The sequence below is a fragment of the Pseudochaenichthys georgianus genome, unplaced genomic scaffold (assembly GCF_902827115.2).
Source record: "Pseudochaenichthys georgianus unplaced genomic scaffold, fPseGeo1.2 scaffold_602_arrow_ctg1, whole genome shotgun sequence".
NCBI lineage: Eukaryota > Metazoa > Chordata > Actinopteri > Perciformes > Channichthyidae > Pseudochaenichthys > Pseudochaenichthys georgianus.
In genome coordinates, this window is record NW_027263160.1 from 1,169 (window position 1) to 15,509 (window position 14,341).

A 14,341-nucleotide genomic window follows, 5' to 3' on the forward strand; every position below is an offset into this window, starting at 1 on the left:
GCTTGGGTGTGTACAAAATACATTTTTCTAGAGGGTATAGCTGGCAGAATAAAGTATTTGGTCAAATTGGGTGAATTATTGGTATTGGAAATACAAAGGTTGGATGTTTCTTGATGCAGCCATTGGGAAAATAGTTGTTTGAAATAGCTGCACTTCAATCGAAGAAAAGCCGTATTAAAGTCAACCCTACCCTATGTGCCATGGCTCTGGATGGTTCTGGGTTACCGAATACAGCAATCTGGAATCATCAACCTGGATCAGTGCCAGACGTAGGGAAGATGTCTTTCAAGGGTTAATGTCCCGGGTGAGTCTTCCCATTCTTCCTGCTGGTGTCAGGCGACAGGAAGCCTAACATCGAGCCACGTACAATCATGATTTGAAGCGGAATTCGCATGTTTTTTAAATAAAACAAGATGTTTGTTTACCCGACCTGGCCTCCTTCCCCTGCTCCCTTTCTGGCCTAAACCGGCTACTACACCTTTACGGTTGTCCTGTGTCTTACCTCTGATACGTGCTAGATAGGACACGAAGCTACGATACTGGTGTCTTCACCCTTTAGGGAATCGTACCAGACACAAAGTTGTCATTCACACGTTGCCTCTAAGTCCACAGATTGTCCACATCAGCCGACCCTCCGACGAACCAACGATCCTTCGCTGAATGAAAACTGATGTTTCTCTCGGTCCTTTGGGTTTCCAAACACATTCTTGAACTGTTAGCAGCATGGAAAACAGACAGATATGACCCAGGTCTGAGATAATGTTTCTGGTGTGTGTGTGTGTGTGTGTGTGTGTGTGTGTGTGTGTGTGTGTGTGTGTGTGTGTGTGTGTGTGTGTGTGTGTGTGTGTGTGTGTGTGTGTGTGTGTGTGTGTGTGTGTGTGTGTGTGTGTGTGTGTGTGTGTGTGTGTGTGTGTGTGTGTGTGTGTGTGTGTGTGTGTGTGTGTGTGTGTGTGTGTGTGTGTGTGTGTGTGTGTGTGTGTGTGTGTGTGTGTGTGTGTGTGTGTGTGTGTGTGTGTGTGCAGATGGGGGTGAAAAACACAAGGTAGCCCAAAGTTAACATTCCTACTTCTACGAATGCAGCTTGTTTCCCTCTATTGCTATTTATGGATCTCACGTCGGGCCCCGAGACGCACACGTCATTGAGGCCTGCTTACCAGCACTGTGTGTGTGTGCGTGTGTGTGTTTGTGTGTGCGTGCGTGTGTGTGTTTGTGTATAGATGTGAATGTGTGTCGCAATCAGAGTGGGAGTTTTTTTTTTAAACCCTAAAATGAGGAAATACTAAGTGAAATTGCAACTTCAGCAGGTGTGTGTGTGTGTGTGTGTGTGTGTGTGTGTGTGTGTGTGTGTGTGTGGTGTGTGTGTGTGTGTGTGTGTGTGTGTGTGTGTGTGTGTGTGTGTGTGTGTGTGTGTGTGTGTGTGTGTGTGTGTGTGTGTGTGTGTGTGTGTGTGTGTGTGTGTGTGTGTGTGTGTACTCTGTGGCTTTCTGCTGTCAGGTGTGTGTGTGTGTGTGTGTGTGTGTGTGTGTGTGTGTGTGTGTGTGTGTGTGTGTGTGCGTGTGTGCGTGTGTGTGTGTGTACTCTGCGGCTTGCTGCTGTCAGGTGTTGTGCGGTAAAGAAACGTTGAACAACGGAAACTCACACATGCCCCTTGTTTACTGCAGTGCCTGCGAGTATTCAATCTACGTATGTGTGTGTCTCTTTCTCTGTGTGTGTGTGTGTGTGTGTGTGTGTGTGTGTGTGTGTGTGTGTGTGTGTGTGTGTGTGTGTGTGTGTGTGTGTGTGTGTGTGTGGTGTGTGTGTGTGTGTGTGTGTGTGTGTGTGTGTGTGTGTGTGTGTGTGTGTGTGTGTGTGTGTGTGTGTGTTCTCTTGCTCTTTGAACGACAACATACCAATCAAACTTTAACACACAGCGAGGAAGGGAAGGTGCTCTTCGACTTGGCCTTTTTGGACGCCTACACACATTATGACACACCGACGTCACTTCCACAAGCGCTATTTATAAGCCTTTGTGTCTTTTTAGGAACAGCGTGGGTTTGCTTTGCAACGGTGACTCACTGAGTGGAGGGAGGAGGGAGGGAGGGAGGGAGGGATGGATTCCTGTGAGCAATCAATGGCATTTACATTCGCACATCAGGCACGACAACCGAATCAGTCTCTGCACAACAAAGTGTGTTGCGCTTGTGTTACCAAAATGTTATGTCTCATTGTCCAACACAAAAGCAACTGATGGTAGGACGAGGTGTCAGTACTTGTTTCTGTGCCATCACTGAGTCTTGTGTTATTGGAACAAGTTGGAAAGCAAAGCTAATAGTCTTCCTCTCTCGTGTGTCTTGGTGCAGGTCTTTGATCGAGACTCTGGATGACTTCCGAGGCTAAAGACCGACGAGCGACAAACAATTTTCCCTGAAGAAAAAGTTAGTATTTCCCCTTTGATCAAAGTGTGTTGTTACTGTTGCTGCTAATACTCCACAAGGCTACAAACGTGTTTCTTCTGTTCGTGTCCTCTCCAGACTACTCAAGGATTCTTCTGTCTTTGGATGAACTGGAACGAAAACCAACGCGCGGCGACATTAGTGTTTACAACATGGCCAAAGGAGATTTCTGATGTTATCCACGAAGGCTCCCCTTCCACTCTCTGATTCCTCTTTCCAGCCGGGCTCTCCAGTCTATTTCTGCGATGGACGGGTACTTCCTGTGTCTGTGAACTTGTTGGCAGCCATCAAAGGTTCAGCTATCATGCCTGGTAGTTTTGGGACCTTGTAACCCTTGACAACCCTCCCGACACCCCGGCATCCCCTCCCTCCTTCCTCTTCTAACCCCCCGGAAGAGCTTCACAAAAATGGAGGCTCGTGAACCAGCTGGGCAGAGAGGCCCAGGGAAGGACCTAGTGAAGGAGAAGGCAACTCTTCAAAGAAAGTGGGCATCCGAGCCTTCTGCCAACACAAAACGAAGCACTTTTGCCGACCCCGACTCCAAACACCGCGAGAGTTTGCCGTGCGGTGCCACGGTCGGATCAGCGCCCCAACAGAAGTACGCAATTACAGGGAATTCTGGGAAGCTGCTATCAGGACCTTCTGCAGTTGGAGCCATGGGAGGCCCACCATCTCAAGACCCCCAAGGGCACTTTGCACAGGGGTTCCCGAGGGGATACTCCTACCAGCTGGGCCAGCCGTACCCTCAGCACCCCCAGCCTGAGCGCTTCCTGTCAGGAGCCAAACCCCAGCCAGGTCTGGAGCCACATGCCTGGCCTTTTGCTGGCCAGTTGCCCTCGGATGATCTGTACCCTGTAGGACACCCGGGACACACTCATCCTCACGGGGCTGGGGCCGGGAGGTTTCCCCGCCAGAAATCTCCCAGTTTACCCAGCTCCTTCGGACAGTATTCTCAATCGGGCCCTGAGCCTGGAGAGGAGGGCTACAGCAAAAAAGAGCTGAAGCCCAAAAAGCCCGGTAAGTATATATGTCACTACTGCGGACGAGCTTGCGCCAAGCCTAGCGTCTTGAAGAAGCACATCCGTTCACATACTGGAGAGAGGCCATATCCATGTGTACCATGTGGCTTCTCCTTTAAAACCAAGAGCAACCTTTACAAGCATCGCAAGTCCCATGCTCATGCCATCAAGGCTGGACTTGTACCCTTCTCAGAGCTAGCTGTGGCTCGCGGTGGGGACATGGACCAGGCGTCTCCAGGGGGGGACGCCGAGGTCCACTCAGACGGAGAGCAGAGTACCGACACCGATGAGGAAGGCGTGGAGGGCTCCACCATGCTGACGGACAAAGACAGCCCCATCCCGCAGATCCCCTTTGAAGCTGACACGAACACAGGTAACCGTAAGAATCATCCATAACAAATCTTACAATGCATGAAGGACAATCTGTTTACTCTTCTCTTCACCATGCTCCACTCTTTCCCATTGTGTAGGTGGTGGGGAGCCGGCATATGCAGACCAAGCCGAAGAGCTGATCGTGGGGTCTATGAAAGTGCCTATCCTTATTGTACCCAAGGCTGGGGGAGTGCCCTCCACGGGAATGGAGTGCCCACCCTTTCAGGACATAAAGGGTTCGCACCACATGTTGGCATCACACGCTGGCATAAGAGCGCACTCACTGGACGATTCCCCGACCATCAAACAACGTCTGGCCCTGAGGATAAATGAGAAGAAGGGCCAGGACTCGGACTCTATCATGTCCCAGTCCTTAAACCTCCTCAGTCCTCACAGCAAGGGCAGCACAGACTCTGGATACTTCTCCCGCTCTGAAAGCGCCGAGCAGCAGATCAGCCCTCCGAATAATAATGTCAAGACGTACGAAGAGATCATGTTTGGTCGGACTTGGTACGGCCGACCCGACTCCAGATCCAGACAGTCTATTGCAGTTGGCATGGCGGGCGCAGACCCCAGCAGCCTCACTAGCTTAAAGCAATCAGGTGCTATTATGGATATGGGGAAGATAGCTGAGGACCACATCTGTTTCAGGGGAGATGTGGGAGTCTCTGGAGATCCCAAGCAGTATCCCACAGGACCCTGTCAAAGCAGCACGGGCCTTCTGGAGCCTCCGTCAGATTCAGGGCACCTTATTCGGAGTAACTCCATGCCCACATCCTCCCCCTCTAACCTAAGCGTGCCCTCGGCAATTCGAGGCAGTCACTCATTCGATGAGATGATGGCGCCGGATGACGTGTTTTACCCACCAGGGCGCAGACTGACAAGGCAGGCGGCATTTGAACATTCAGCCAATGAAGCCCATGTAGGGGAGGCTGAGGGCTTCGGACACATGCCCAAGAATATAGCTTCATCTATGGGTATGAAGCTAGTTGAACGCAACCCAGGGGTCCCTGAGCACATTTCCTACAGCCCATATGGTACTAAAATTAGCATGTCAGAAATCGCCACAAGAAAAAGGAGGAAAGAGAAGAGTGTGGGCGATGAAGAGGACAGCCCCGGGCACTGTGACAGTAGCTGTAGTGGTTCAGTGGAGATGATCGGGGACTGCGAGTTTAGACAGGGTAGTTTTGATGGGTCGAGGGGAACTCCAACAGGAAAGGGCTCTCTCTACAGCGCTCACAGCCAGTCCGACAGCTTTGACACTTGTGCCAGCATGTGCTCTGAGGACATTGCATTATTCCCTGACTTTGAGGGCAGGAAGGCAGCTGTGAATGTCATATCAGTCATCCAGCACACCAACTCCCTCAGCCGGCCAAATTCCTTCGAGAAGTCAGAGTCCTTTGAGCATCCGGGATATCAGCCTTCGGAGAAAGCTCTATCTAGCCAGTACTCTGAACAATCTGACACAGATATCTTTGAGGATGCTTTGAGTCCCGAGTCCGCCCTACTGCTTAGGGCAGAGAGTACAGAGCGTGACAGCGACCTGGCCTCCCTCTCGTCTTCGTCAGCTGCACCATCGCCTGGCCAGCCTTATCAAGTCCCGCCCAAGCTAGTCCGACAACCCAACATCCAAGTTCCCGAGATCAGGGTCACGGAGGATAAAGATACCGAATCTCCAATGACGAAGGAACCGGAGAAGCAGCCGCAGCATGTGGAGGAGTTCCAGCTGCCACAGAGGAGTGATACCCTCGCCCAGATGCCATCGGAAAAGCTACCGCCCAAGAAGAAGAGGTTGCGCCTGGCGGATATGGAGCACTCGTCGGGGGAATCCAGCTTCGAGTCGACGTGCACCAGCCTTTCTCGCAGCCCCAGTCAGGAGAGCAACCTTTCCCACTCCTCTTCCTTCTCCATGTCCTTCGACAGAGAGGAAGGCCTCAAGTCTGCCTCACCCACCAAACAGGTACCCCGTTGAATTACGTTAAATTCAGAACAACAAGAAAAGTGCTTACATATTTACTTCAAAGGATAGCAGCACGGCGTGTTTTCGTTGAGATGTGTCCACGAGATGCCGGTCCATTGTATGTTTAGTATTTTAAGTCTCTGTTGGCATGCATCACCTATGAGAGGCAGCGTCTTCCACATAAGTCCACGTTTTACCAATTGTCTTTTTGATTCTGGTCCAGGATGATTCGTCGACTTCTGGTGGTGGACCAAAGCAGTCGGAATTCCTGACGGTACCTGGCAGTGGTCATTCCAGCCACCACCAGCAGAGGGAGATGAGGAGGTCTTCGTCGGAGCAGGCCCCATGCACGCTGCCCACAGAGTTTCCTGAAATGCGCAGCAAATCGTTCGACTACGGAAGCTTGTCCTCCTCGAGACAAGGAGAGATATACTCGAGTGCCTCTGCAATGAAGGAACGCCGGCGAGGATATCTTGTCCGACAGGTAGCGTTACTATTGTAAATCTTCGGTTTCAAGGTTTCAACGCTTTTATTGTCATTCGTACATACTGTAGCTACCGTGTAGTTATGTCGATGGAAATCTTAGGTCACAGGCTAATAAGAGTCTATATACAAGTCATTTGAATATGATATATTAGATAAATAATTTGTAAGTTGCAAACAGATGAATGTTATGGATGTTCATATGGCCTGTTTGTTATCAAGAGAACAACTTATTTTGTTGATTTATAACAGCCTCAAAGCACTTGACCTCGAGGGTAACGGTACGTCCACACAGCAGCTTCAGACGAATCTTCCACCGCTTCTCTGCCTGTTGACTTTGAATGGGGATGACGTCACTTTGCCTCGCTTTTCGCCGAACTGCGTTGTGGGGGAGCGAAGCGAAGATTTCCAGGATGTCCAGGATTCCAAAGTTGAGCAATGTTCAACTTTTGAAGCTGAGCTGGAAGCGCCAGCCAATCAAACACGTTTATGCAAATCTGACAGTAGAAGCGCGAGCCAATCAAACCGCGTGTAAGCAGGGAGAACCAGACCGCAGTTCATTTCCTCATATTCCAAACGAGAAGTTACGGGAGCAAATCACCCGGTTCTTTACGACCAGAACTATTACCTTGATACAAACCGGAGGAACCAGGCATGGAGGGAGGTGGCAGAGACAGGGGGGGGAACTGGTAGGGTTTCGCCTGTTTGGGGAGTTTATATATATATTAGGGCTGTCAAACGATTACAATTTTTAATCAGATTAATCACAGCTTAAAAATTAATTAATCAGATTAATCACCATTCGAACTATGTCCAAAATATGCCGTTTCTTTATGTATATTGTTGTGGGAATGGAAAGATAAATGAAAGAAGGCGGATATATCCATTTAACATACAGTATCTATGTTTATTATGAAAAAATTCTGCATGTCAAAATGAAAGACAGCCCACACACCTATCAATCATCAAACCGTGGGGTCTTAATTCATTACGTGTTGATTTCTATCAACGGGGATTACTTCAGGAAAGTCGACAGAGGGGGGGGGGGCTAGTGGAGTACTTCAGGAAAGTCGACAGAGGGGGGGGCTAGTGGAGTACTTCATGAAAGTAGACGGGGGGGGGGGGGGCTAGTGGAGTACTTCAGGAAAGTCGACAGAAGGGGGGGGCTAGTGGAGTACTTCGTGACCACAGAGTGTGAACGTTGTGATCAGCTGTTTTAGCGCAGTTCTCCAGTGAGGGGGGGAGTCTCCCTCCGCAGCCGGTTGGCTAGTTTTGGCACAAGTCCGTTGTACAGACCGACGTTAACAGCAGCCTGTCTGTGCACACGGAGACCGACTCTGTCGTCCGGGGATCTAACCGCCTTCTGGAAAAGCTTCACAAGTACGTCGGTACGCAAATGCGCTTTGTGACACAAGTGACGGGACGCATTTCAGATTACGCACATACCCTGCGTACCAGTTATGTGCACCCCTGTACCAGAGCCATATTATTACTATTATATGGCTCTGCCCTGTACTACAGCAAGAGTATTCTGCGTCGGGACTTCCTGCAACAACACCACGCCGTTATCAAAGATGTTCTATTGAGAAGACGATCACTACGTGACAAAAGTTTTCAAAACCGTGGCTACTGAAATCAGTCTGACTAACTGCTGTCTGTGCAATTTACTCCGCGAGTTGGCAGACTTTATTTTGCTTACTTTAACATCATGTGTCATGGTGGGGCTAAGCCATTTCTTGGTATGGGTGTAGCCTACCCCAGCCATACCCTGGCGCTGCCACTGGTGGCACGTATGGGGCGGGCCATTCTGCACATGCGTTAAATGCGTTAAATATTTTAACGCAATTAATTCAAAAAATTAATTACCGCCGTTAACGCGATAATTTTGACAGCACTAATATATATATATTGCTCGCATAAAATCCCCGGGGTTTTTGCTTTGTATGTCGGGGGCGGGAGATTCATGTGATTGGTTGTTGGTCGCAAAAAATCCCCAAGCTGTCAGACACGCCCAGCTCCAAGCTTTTCACGGTTTTTGAAAAGCTGCTGTGTGGACGTACCGTAAAAAGGAAAATGGGTCTTTTCCGGCGTGTCAGATTGTCCAGACTTCACCTCCTTCTAGGCCTTTATACTGTAATTCTATAATGACTGACCAATTTCCCTGCTTCCACATACATTTGACAGGCTTCACTGAGTGTGTATCCAGAGGCAGTGGTGCAGGAACCAATGGGTGCTGAGATGTCCATCAAACAGGAGGTTCTGGAACATGGGGCATGGCCCGGCCAATCAGGATCCCCGCACAGCAGCAGCGATACACCCGGCAGAACCAAGAGAGTGGGCAGTAGCACTGGCGGTAAGTCTTGCATTGCACATTAAACCGTGCCATCCAGTCTCTAGCCGTTACGGGAGTGTGGGTTCTAACTGTTGTGTTTTATGCAAAGGTATTGTATCTCACCAACACCAACAGCACCACCAGCACCTCCTGCAGCAGAGTATCAGCGAGGACAGCCTGCAGGATGAACCTCTCTATGCCAGGTAAAGCATCATGGGTTCCCTTGCCAAACCCTAACATAACTGATAGAGCTTTTATTAGCTCTGAAGTGAAATGCAAATTCAACCAAATTCATTCATAACTAGCGGGACTCAACAGTTGCCTACATCTCAAACTGATCTACTATTACATTTTCTTTTGTACTTGATTTGAAGGAACATTTGAGTATTCAATCTTTTCTCCATCATAGGTCCCATCAGCATCGCCTGCAGGCTCAGGGCTCGTCCTCTGAAGGAGAATATCAATGTCACGAAGTCATGAATAAGGAAGTTCTCCAGCACTACCAGACTGGTCCTCCGTATCTTTCCTACCAGCAGCCAGGGATCTACTGGGGCCAGGAGGCCGGTCAGGCATCCAGACAGCAGCTGACCCTCCAGGCCCAGCAGCAACTCCAGAAGCTCCACATCAGATCACCGGGCTCCATATCTGGACACCCGCTGCACAAACAACCGCCACTCCACTCCCTGCAGCAGATCCACGACCAGCAGCCACATGATGGGAAATCAGAAAGCCCAAGTCCTCAGATGTACGCTGCCTCTTTGTCATCTCGCACCTCTCCCATGTCCCAGCAGAACTTTGCTTCTGTTTCCTCCAAGCATTCACTACCTAGCACCACTACCACCTCCATGCTTCTGCAGCAGGTCCAACCTGTCTTTGCTACCCAAAACCTGGGCTCCCACGCCGCTCTACCGGGTATAGTGGTTCCTGTGCGGATCCAAACACACGTGCCGTCATACGGTAGTGTTATGTACACCAGTGTAAGCCAGCTGATGGCGATGCATGGAAGTGGGGCACACGGGGGTAGGCCTGGGGGTGCGGACAACAACAGCATGTCTCAGCAAAGTCTCAGCAAGCCACCTGGAGGAATTGGCGGAGGCATAAGTGGGTCAGGTTTCAACCTATCACACTTCCTCGGACAGACCGATGGTGCAGCGCTGCGTTACCCCGCCTGGAAGGCTCCAGAGTCACTACCAGAGCAACGCTTACACACAGGGATCCCACTGTCGCTCACATCAGGCACCGTATCCACCACAGACGCCTCGGGATCTGGCATCGGAGGCAGCAAGCGCATGCTTTCCCCCACCAGCTCTCTGGAGCTCTGCATCGAGACGAAGCAGCAGAAAAGAGTGAAGGAGGAGAGGATGTATGGACAGATCGTCAAGGAGATGAGTGCAGTGGAGCTGAGCGGAAGTGAAAACAAGCTTGAAAAGGGCAGAGGTCAGCGAGCCCGTCTGAAGAGCGAGGGATCCATGGATGACTCGGAAAGGATGTCCTCTTCTCCTCCACTCAGTGACTTCCCCGTTGCCACCAAGATTGCCATTCCCGTCCGATCCTCTGCCCCCCAGCCGTCTGACGTTCCCCGGGCCGAGAGCTTCACTCCCCCTCTTCAGATTGTCACAGATCGCTCACCGTCTTCAGGTGGACGGGACTCCCCGGAGGAACTCGATGTGGACGATTTGATCCCAGAGTTCAGCTCCAGCCCCCAGTCCATGGTGTCCTCCCACGATGCCGAGGACGCCGACAACACACATCAACCCGGGAAAGTCCCTGTGAACATGCTAGTTCAGCTAGCTGCCAACCAAAGCGCAGGATTATCCGGAGCGATGGGCCAGACGACGGGCAAGACGCTGCTTCTCACCGATGTGGCCGAGCAGTTTTGCCAGTTCCCAAGCCTGCGCACGATGAGCCAAGTCAGCTGGTGTTTCCTGAACTACACCAAACCCAACAGCACCCAAACGACCTTGCACAGCTCCGTCTACAACTCGTGGTATGTGAGCTCATACAACCCCAATCCTCTGAACCTCAGCACCAAGGCTGCCTTGGCCCAACTGAGGTCCAAACAGAGGAGGGACTCTGATTGGATTTACTCAACCGCAGCCATGTCGCCTCCCAGCTCTGGAAAGCTGGTGTCGTCTGTGGCCTGGAAGCTGAGGCTGGATCAGGTATGTCAACCAGAACCATATCAGAATCAGAATCGAGTTTGTAGCGTTAACACACACAAGGAGTTTGCTTTGGTGTATGCTTGTGCAAACATAAACAACACAAGAAAGTACATTTTAAGAGGTCAAACATATAACGATACAACGAAACGGAACTATTTTACAATAGAAGCAAAAACCACTATACAACGTACAATACATATATGACGATGCATAACGAACTGCAGTGTGTTATATTTCAAATTGGAGGGCTGTGCAGAAATGTTTAACGTACATGCGCCCTCGCTGCGAAGGGGACCCAAGTTCCCATCAGCAGAAACACGTGGGTTTGCTATCCTGGCTCCAAGATAATAATAACTGAGATTTCTATAGCGCCTTTCAAGGGACCCAAGGTCGCTTGACAGGAATAGGGCAAGCACAAACAAACAAAACAAAGGTCAGACAGACAAAACAACAGATCGATGTAGGGGCCGAAAGCCTTGGCAGACAGATGGGACTTGAGGGTCCTTTGAAGGCGTCCAGTGTGGGGATGTTGCGAATCTCCGCAGGGAGAGCGTTCCAGAGGGGGGGGGCTGCCACACTGAAGGCGCTGTCCCCGAAGGTTCGCAGTTTGGTGCGGGGGGTGGTAAGCAGGCCGGAGTCTGAAGACCGCAGGTTCCAGGGTGGGGCATGGGGGTGGAGGATGTCCGATAGGTACTGGGGGGCAAGGGCATGGAGGGACTTGTAGGTCAGGAGGAGGACTTTATAAGTTATGCGGGACTTGGTGGAAGATGGTGGAATGAGCTCCCATTGACATCAGGACGGCAGAAAGCTCACACACCTTCCAGACTGAAGACTCATCTCTCTCGACTCCACCTCGAGGATAGAACTACTAACAAAGCACTTATATACTAACAAAGGACTGGCTCCTCTAAAGCCAGTTGAGTAGCACTTGAAATGTTGTTGCTCGATGAAGCCTGATGTACTTTATGATTCTGTTTTCTTCAAGTTTGTATTTTCTTGGTCGAACGCACTTATTGTAAGTCGCTTGGAGAAACACAAGCACAGGAAAGGTTGTGAAAGGCTGATAAATGCTTCTCCTCACCTCTCTGTGTCTTCCTTCTCGTCTCGTCACACCCCTGTAGTTGAAACCGGAGTTGATGCCAGTTGATGTCAGTCATTTCGGGAGGAAGATGAAGGGCGTTGTGTCGTGGGATCGTTCGAAGGAGGAGCAAGTAGAGAAGGAGGTTTCGGCCAAACAACCATCCGCCGAACCGTCACGCATCAAGATCTTCGAAGGCGGGTAGGTCCAACAAGCGTACTCTTCGTCCAATAAGTGACTCAACGTTCACATCAACAAGGCAAGGTCAACAAGGCGTTGTTATTGTCATTCGCACATACACTGAACAAAAATATAAACGCAACACTTTTGTTTTTGCTCCCATTTTTCATGAGATGAACTCACAGATCTAAAACATTTTCTATAAACACAAAATAACCATTTCTCTCAAATATTGTTCACAAATCTGAAAGAATCTGTGATAGTGAGCACTTCTGCTTTGCCAAGATAATCCATCCCACCTCACAGGCGTGGCATATCAAGATGCTGATTAGACAGCATGATTATTGCACAGGTGTGCCTTAGGCTGGCCACCATAAAAGGCCACTCTGAAACGTGCAGCTTTGCTTTATTGGGGGGGTCTGGGGGGGTCCGAAAACCAGGCAGTATCTGGTGTGAGGGGTAGGATTAGGGTTAGGGGTAGGGGTAGGGTTATGTTGTGAATCGAGTGGCCCATGGTGGTGGTGGGGTTATGGTGTGGGCAGGTGTATGTTATGGACGACGAACACAAGCCACATTACCCTAACCCTAAAAGTGTCCGTTCAAAAATAATTTCCGCTTAGCGCAACACCGCATCAGTTGCGCAACTCGCAAATAGTTCATCCTAATGTCTAACGTCTAGCACTTCATGTGAGAAAGAGATGTCCTGGATGGGTTGATCTGTTGGTGATGAAGACCTTTGACCGGCACTTTTCTCATTCGTCCGGAAGATTTAAACTTTAACGGACATGTTGACCGGAGAAAAAATATTCTAACGGGAACTCTGCTACAGTGCAGTTATGACAATGAACATCTTAGGGCACGGGCTCCTCCAACAGCGCAACACCGTAAATACAAATCGAATAGAAATAGTGCAATCAGAGTCTATATACAAGTAATTGGAATATGATATATTAGATACATAATTTCTACGTTTGCAAACAGGTGAATGTTATGGAGGTTCTAGTGCAGGTGTTCAACAGTGTTCTATTTGGTGATATTAAAGTGTTCTAGATCAGTGTTTCTCAAACTTTTTCATACCAAGGACCACCTAACTCCACAAATATCCAAAATCACATCGTTTTTTCTAGAACAGATTACAAATCGCCTCAACATGGTACAAACAAGTGGCAACATGTGTGACAAAGGTGTTGCCCTGGGCTATATCATGACATCAAAAGAAACTTTAGCTCGCTCCATTGCGGAGATATTCCCGCGAGCGTGTGGAAAACTTAAATGTATTTATTTATTTCAAATGTGAAATGTTACCAATATACTCGCGGACCACTAGGGGGCGCAGTGGTCCGCGGACACTTTGAGAAGCACTGTTCTAGATGAATAGCACTCAAGAGTTTTGAATGGTAGTCCCTGGACAATAGATAGGGGTTTAGTTCAAGCTGTTTGCCCGTGAGCTTACGGTGGATTACATCATACAAAGTAGACTTGAGTTTATGGTAACCTCCCTGAGAGACCAGACGAGCAGAAAGCCCACCGAGTGTATTACTGGAAGTCCATTTATTCGTCTGTGACTGGGTGGGATTAAGCTGCCGAATTATCCGAACCCCAACGAGACCTTAAAGTCAATAATCAAAGGAAAAAAGTTAGCCTTCCAAAGAAATCAACGTGTAAATTAATCTTCATTTAAAAGGCCTATATTCGATCAAGACACAAATGCTTCATCATCATTATCCATGACATAGAAGTGAAGTCGGTTACTTTGGACGCCAATGGAAAAAAGGAGGTCGGAAATCAATTTTGGTGAGAAACCATTGGGTCTGATTTTGACAGTAATTTGGTCTGAGATTGCTAAAATAACCAGAGGAAATTGAGGAAGCGGATTCCAAGCCATTATGGTTCCTCCAGAGTCAAGAGTCAATCCATCAGCTCACACATCAAAGCGGTGTCTGGAAGTCATAGTGAGTTGACCTTTAAACGCGTTGTTGCCCGATAATAGATATTATGTTCGCTAACTCAAAGTTATAACAAGTTTTAGAACGACTTTTAGAAATGTAAGCCAGCAGGAGATTGGAGGACGGGCTCCTGATGAGATGACGTTAGAGTCACCTACAGACCCCTAACCCCCGCTATTCAGCTGCTTTCTTCTCATAACAAATCATCCTCACAGCTCAACAAACCCAGATGACTTTCCTACGGACTCCAAGCACATCTGTTTCAGCCAATCAGAACATCTTCTTAAGTCTGAAACAAATCCTTTAACAACCTATTCCACTATTATATTGATGCTAATGATGATGAACACGAGGGCTACTCCCCATAAGCTTCAGCC

At 49.1% G+C, this 14,341-nt stretch overlaps 1 protein-coding gene across 1 annotated transcript in view; it reads left to right on the top strand.

The window, feature by feature from the left end:
* Positions 1-2,336: 2,336 nt before the first annotated feature.
* hivep2a (HIVEP zinc finger 2a) overlaps positions 2,337-14,341 on the top strand; it is a 39,396-nt gene continuing 27,391 nt past the window's right edge. Inside the window, exons 1-8 of the mRNA XM_034079382.1 lie at positions 2,337-2,414; positions 2,511-3,824; positions 3,922-5,783; positions 6,007-6,267; positions 8,451-8,619; positions 8,708-8,801; positions 9,008-10,760; positions 11,882-12,039. Of these exons, the coding sequence (XP_033935273.1) occupies positions 2,840-3,824; positions 3,922-5,783; positions 6,007-6,267; positions 8,451-8,619; positions 8,708-8,801; positions 9,008-10,760; positions 11,882-12,039 (5,282 nt within the window). The 5' untranslated portion in view covers positions 2,337-2,414; positions 2,511-2,839. The remainder of the gene's footprint in view (positions 2,415-2,510; positions 3,825-3,921; positions 5,784-6,006; positions 6,268-8,450; positions 8,620-8,707; positions 8,802-9,007; positions 10,761-11,881; positions 12,040-14,341) is intronic.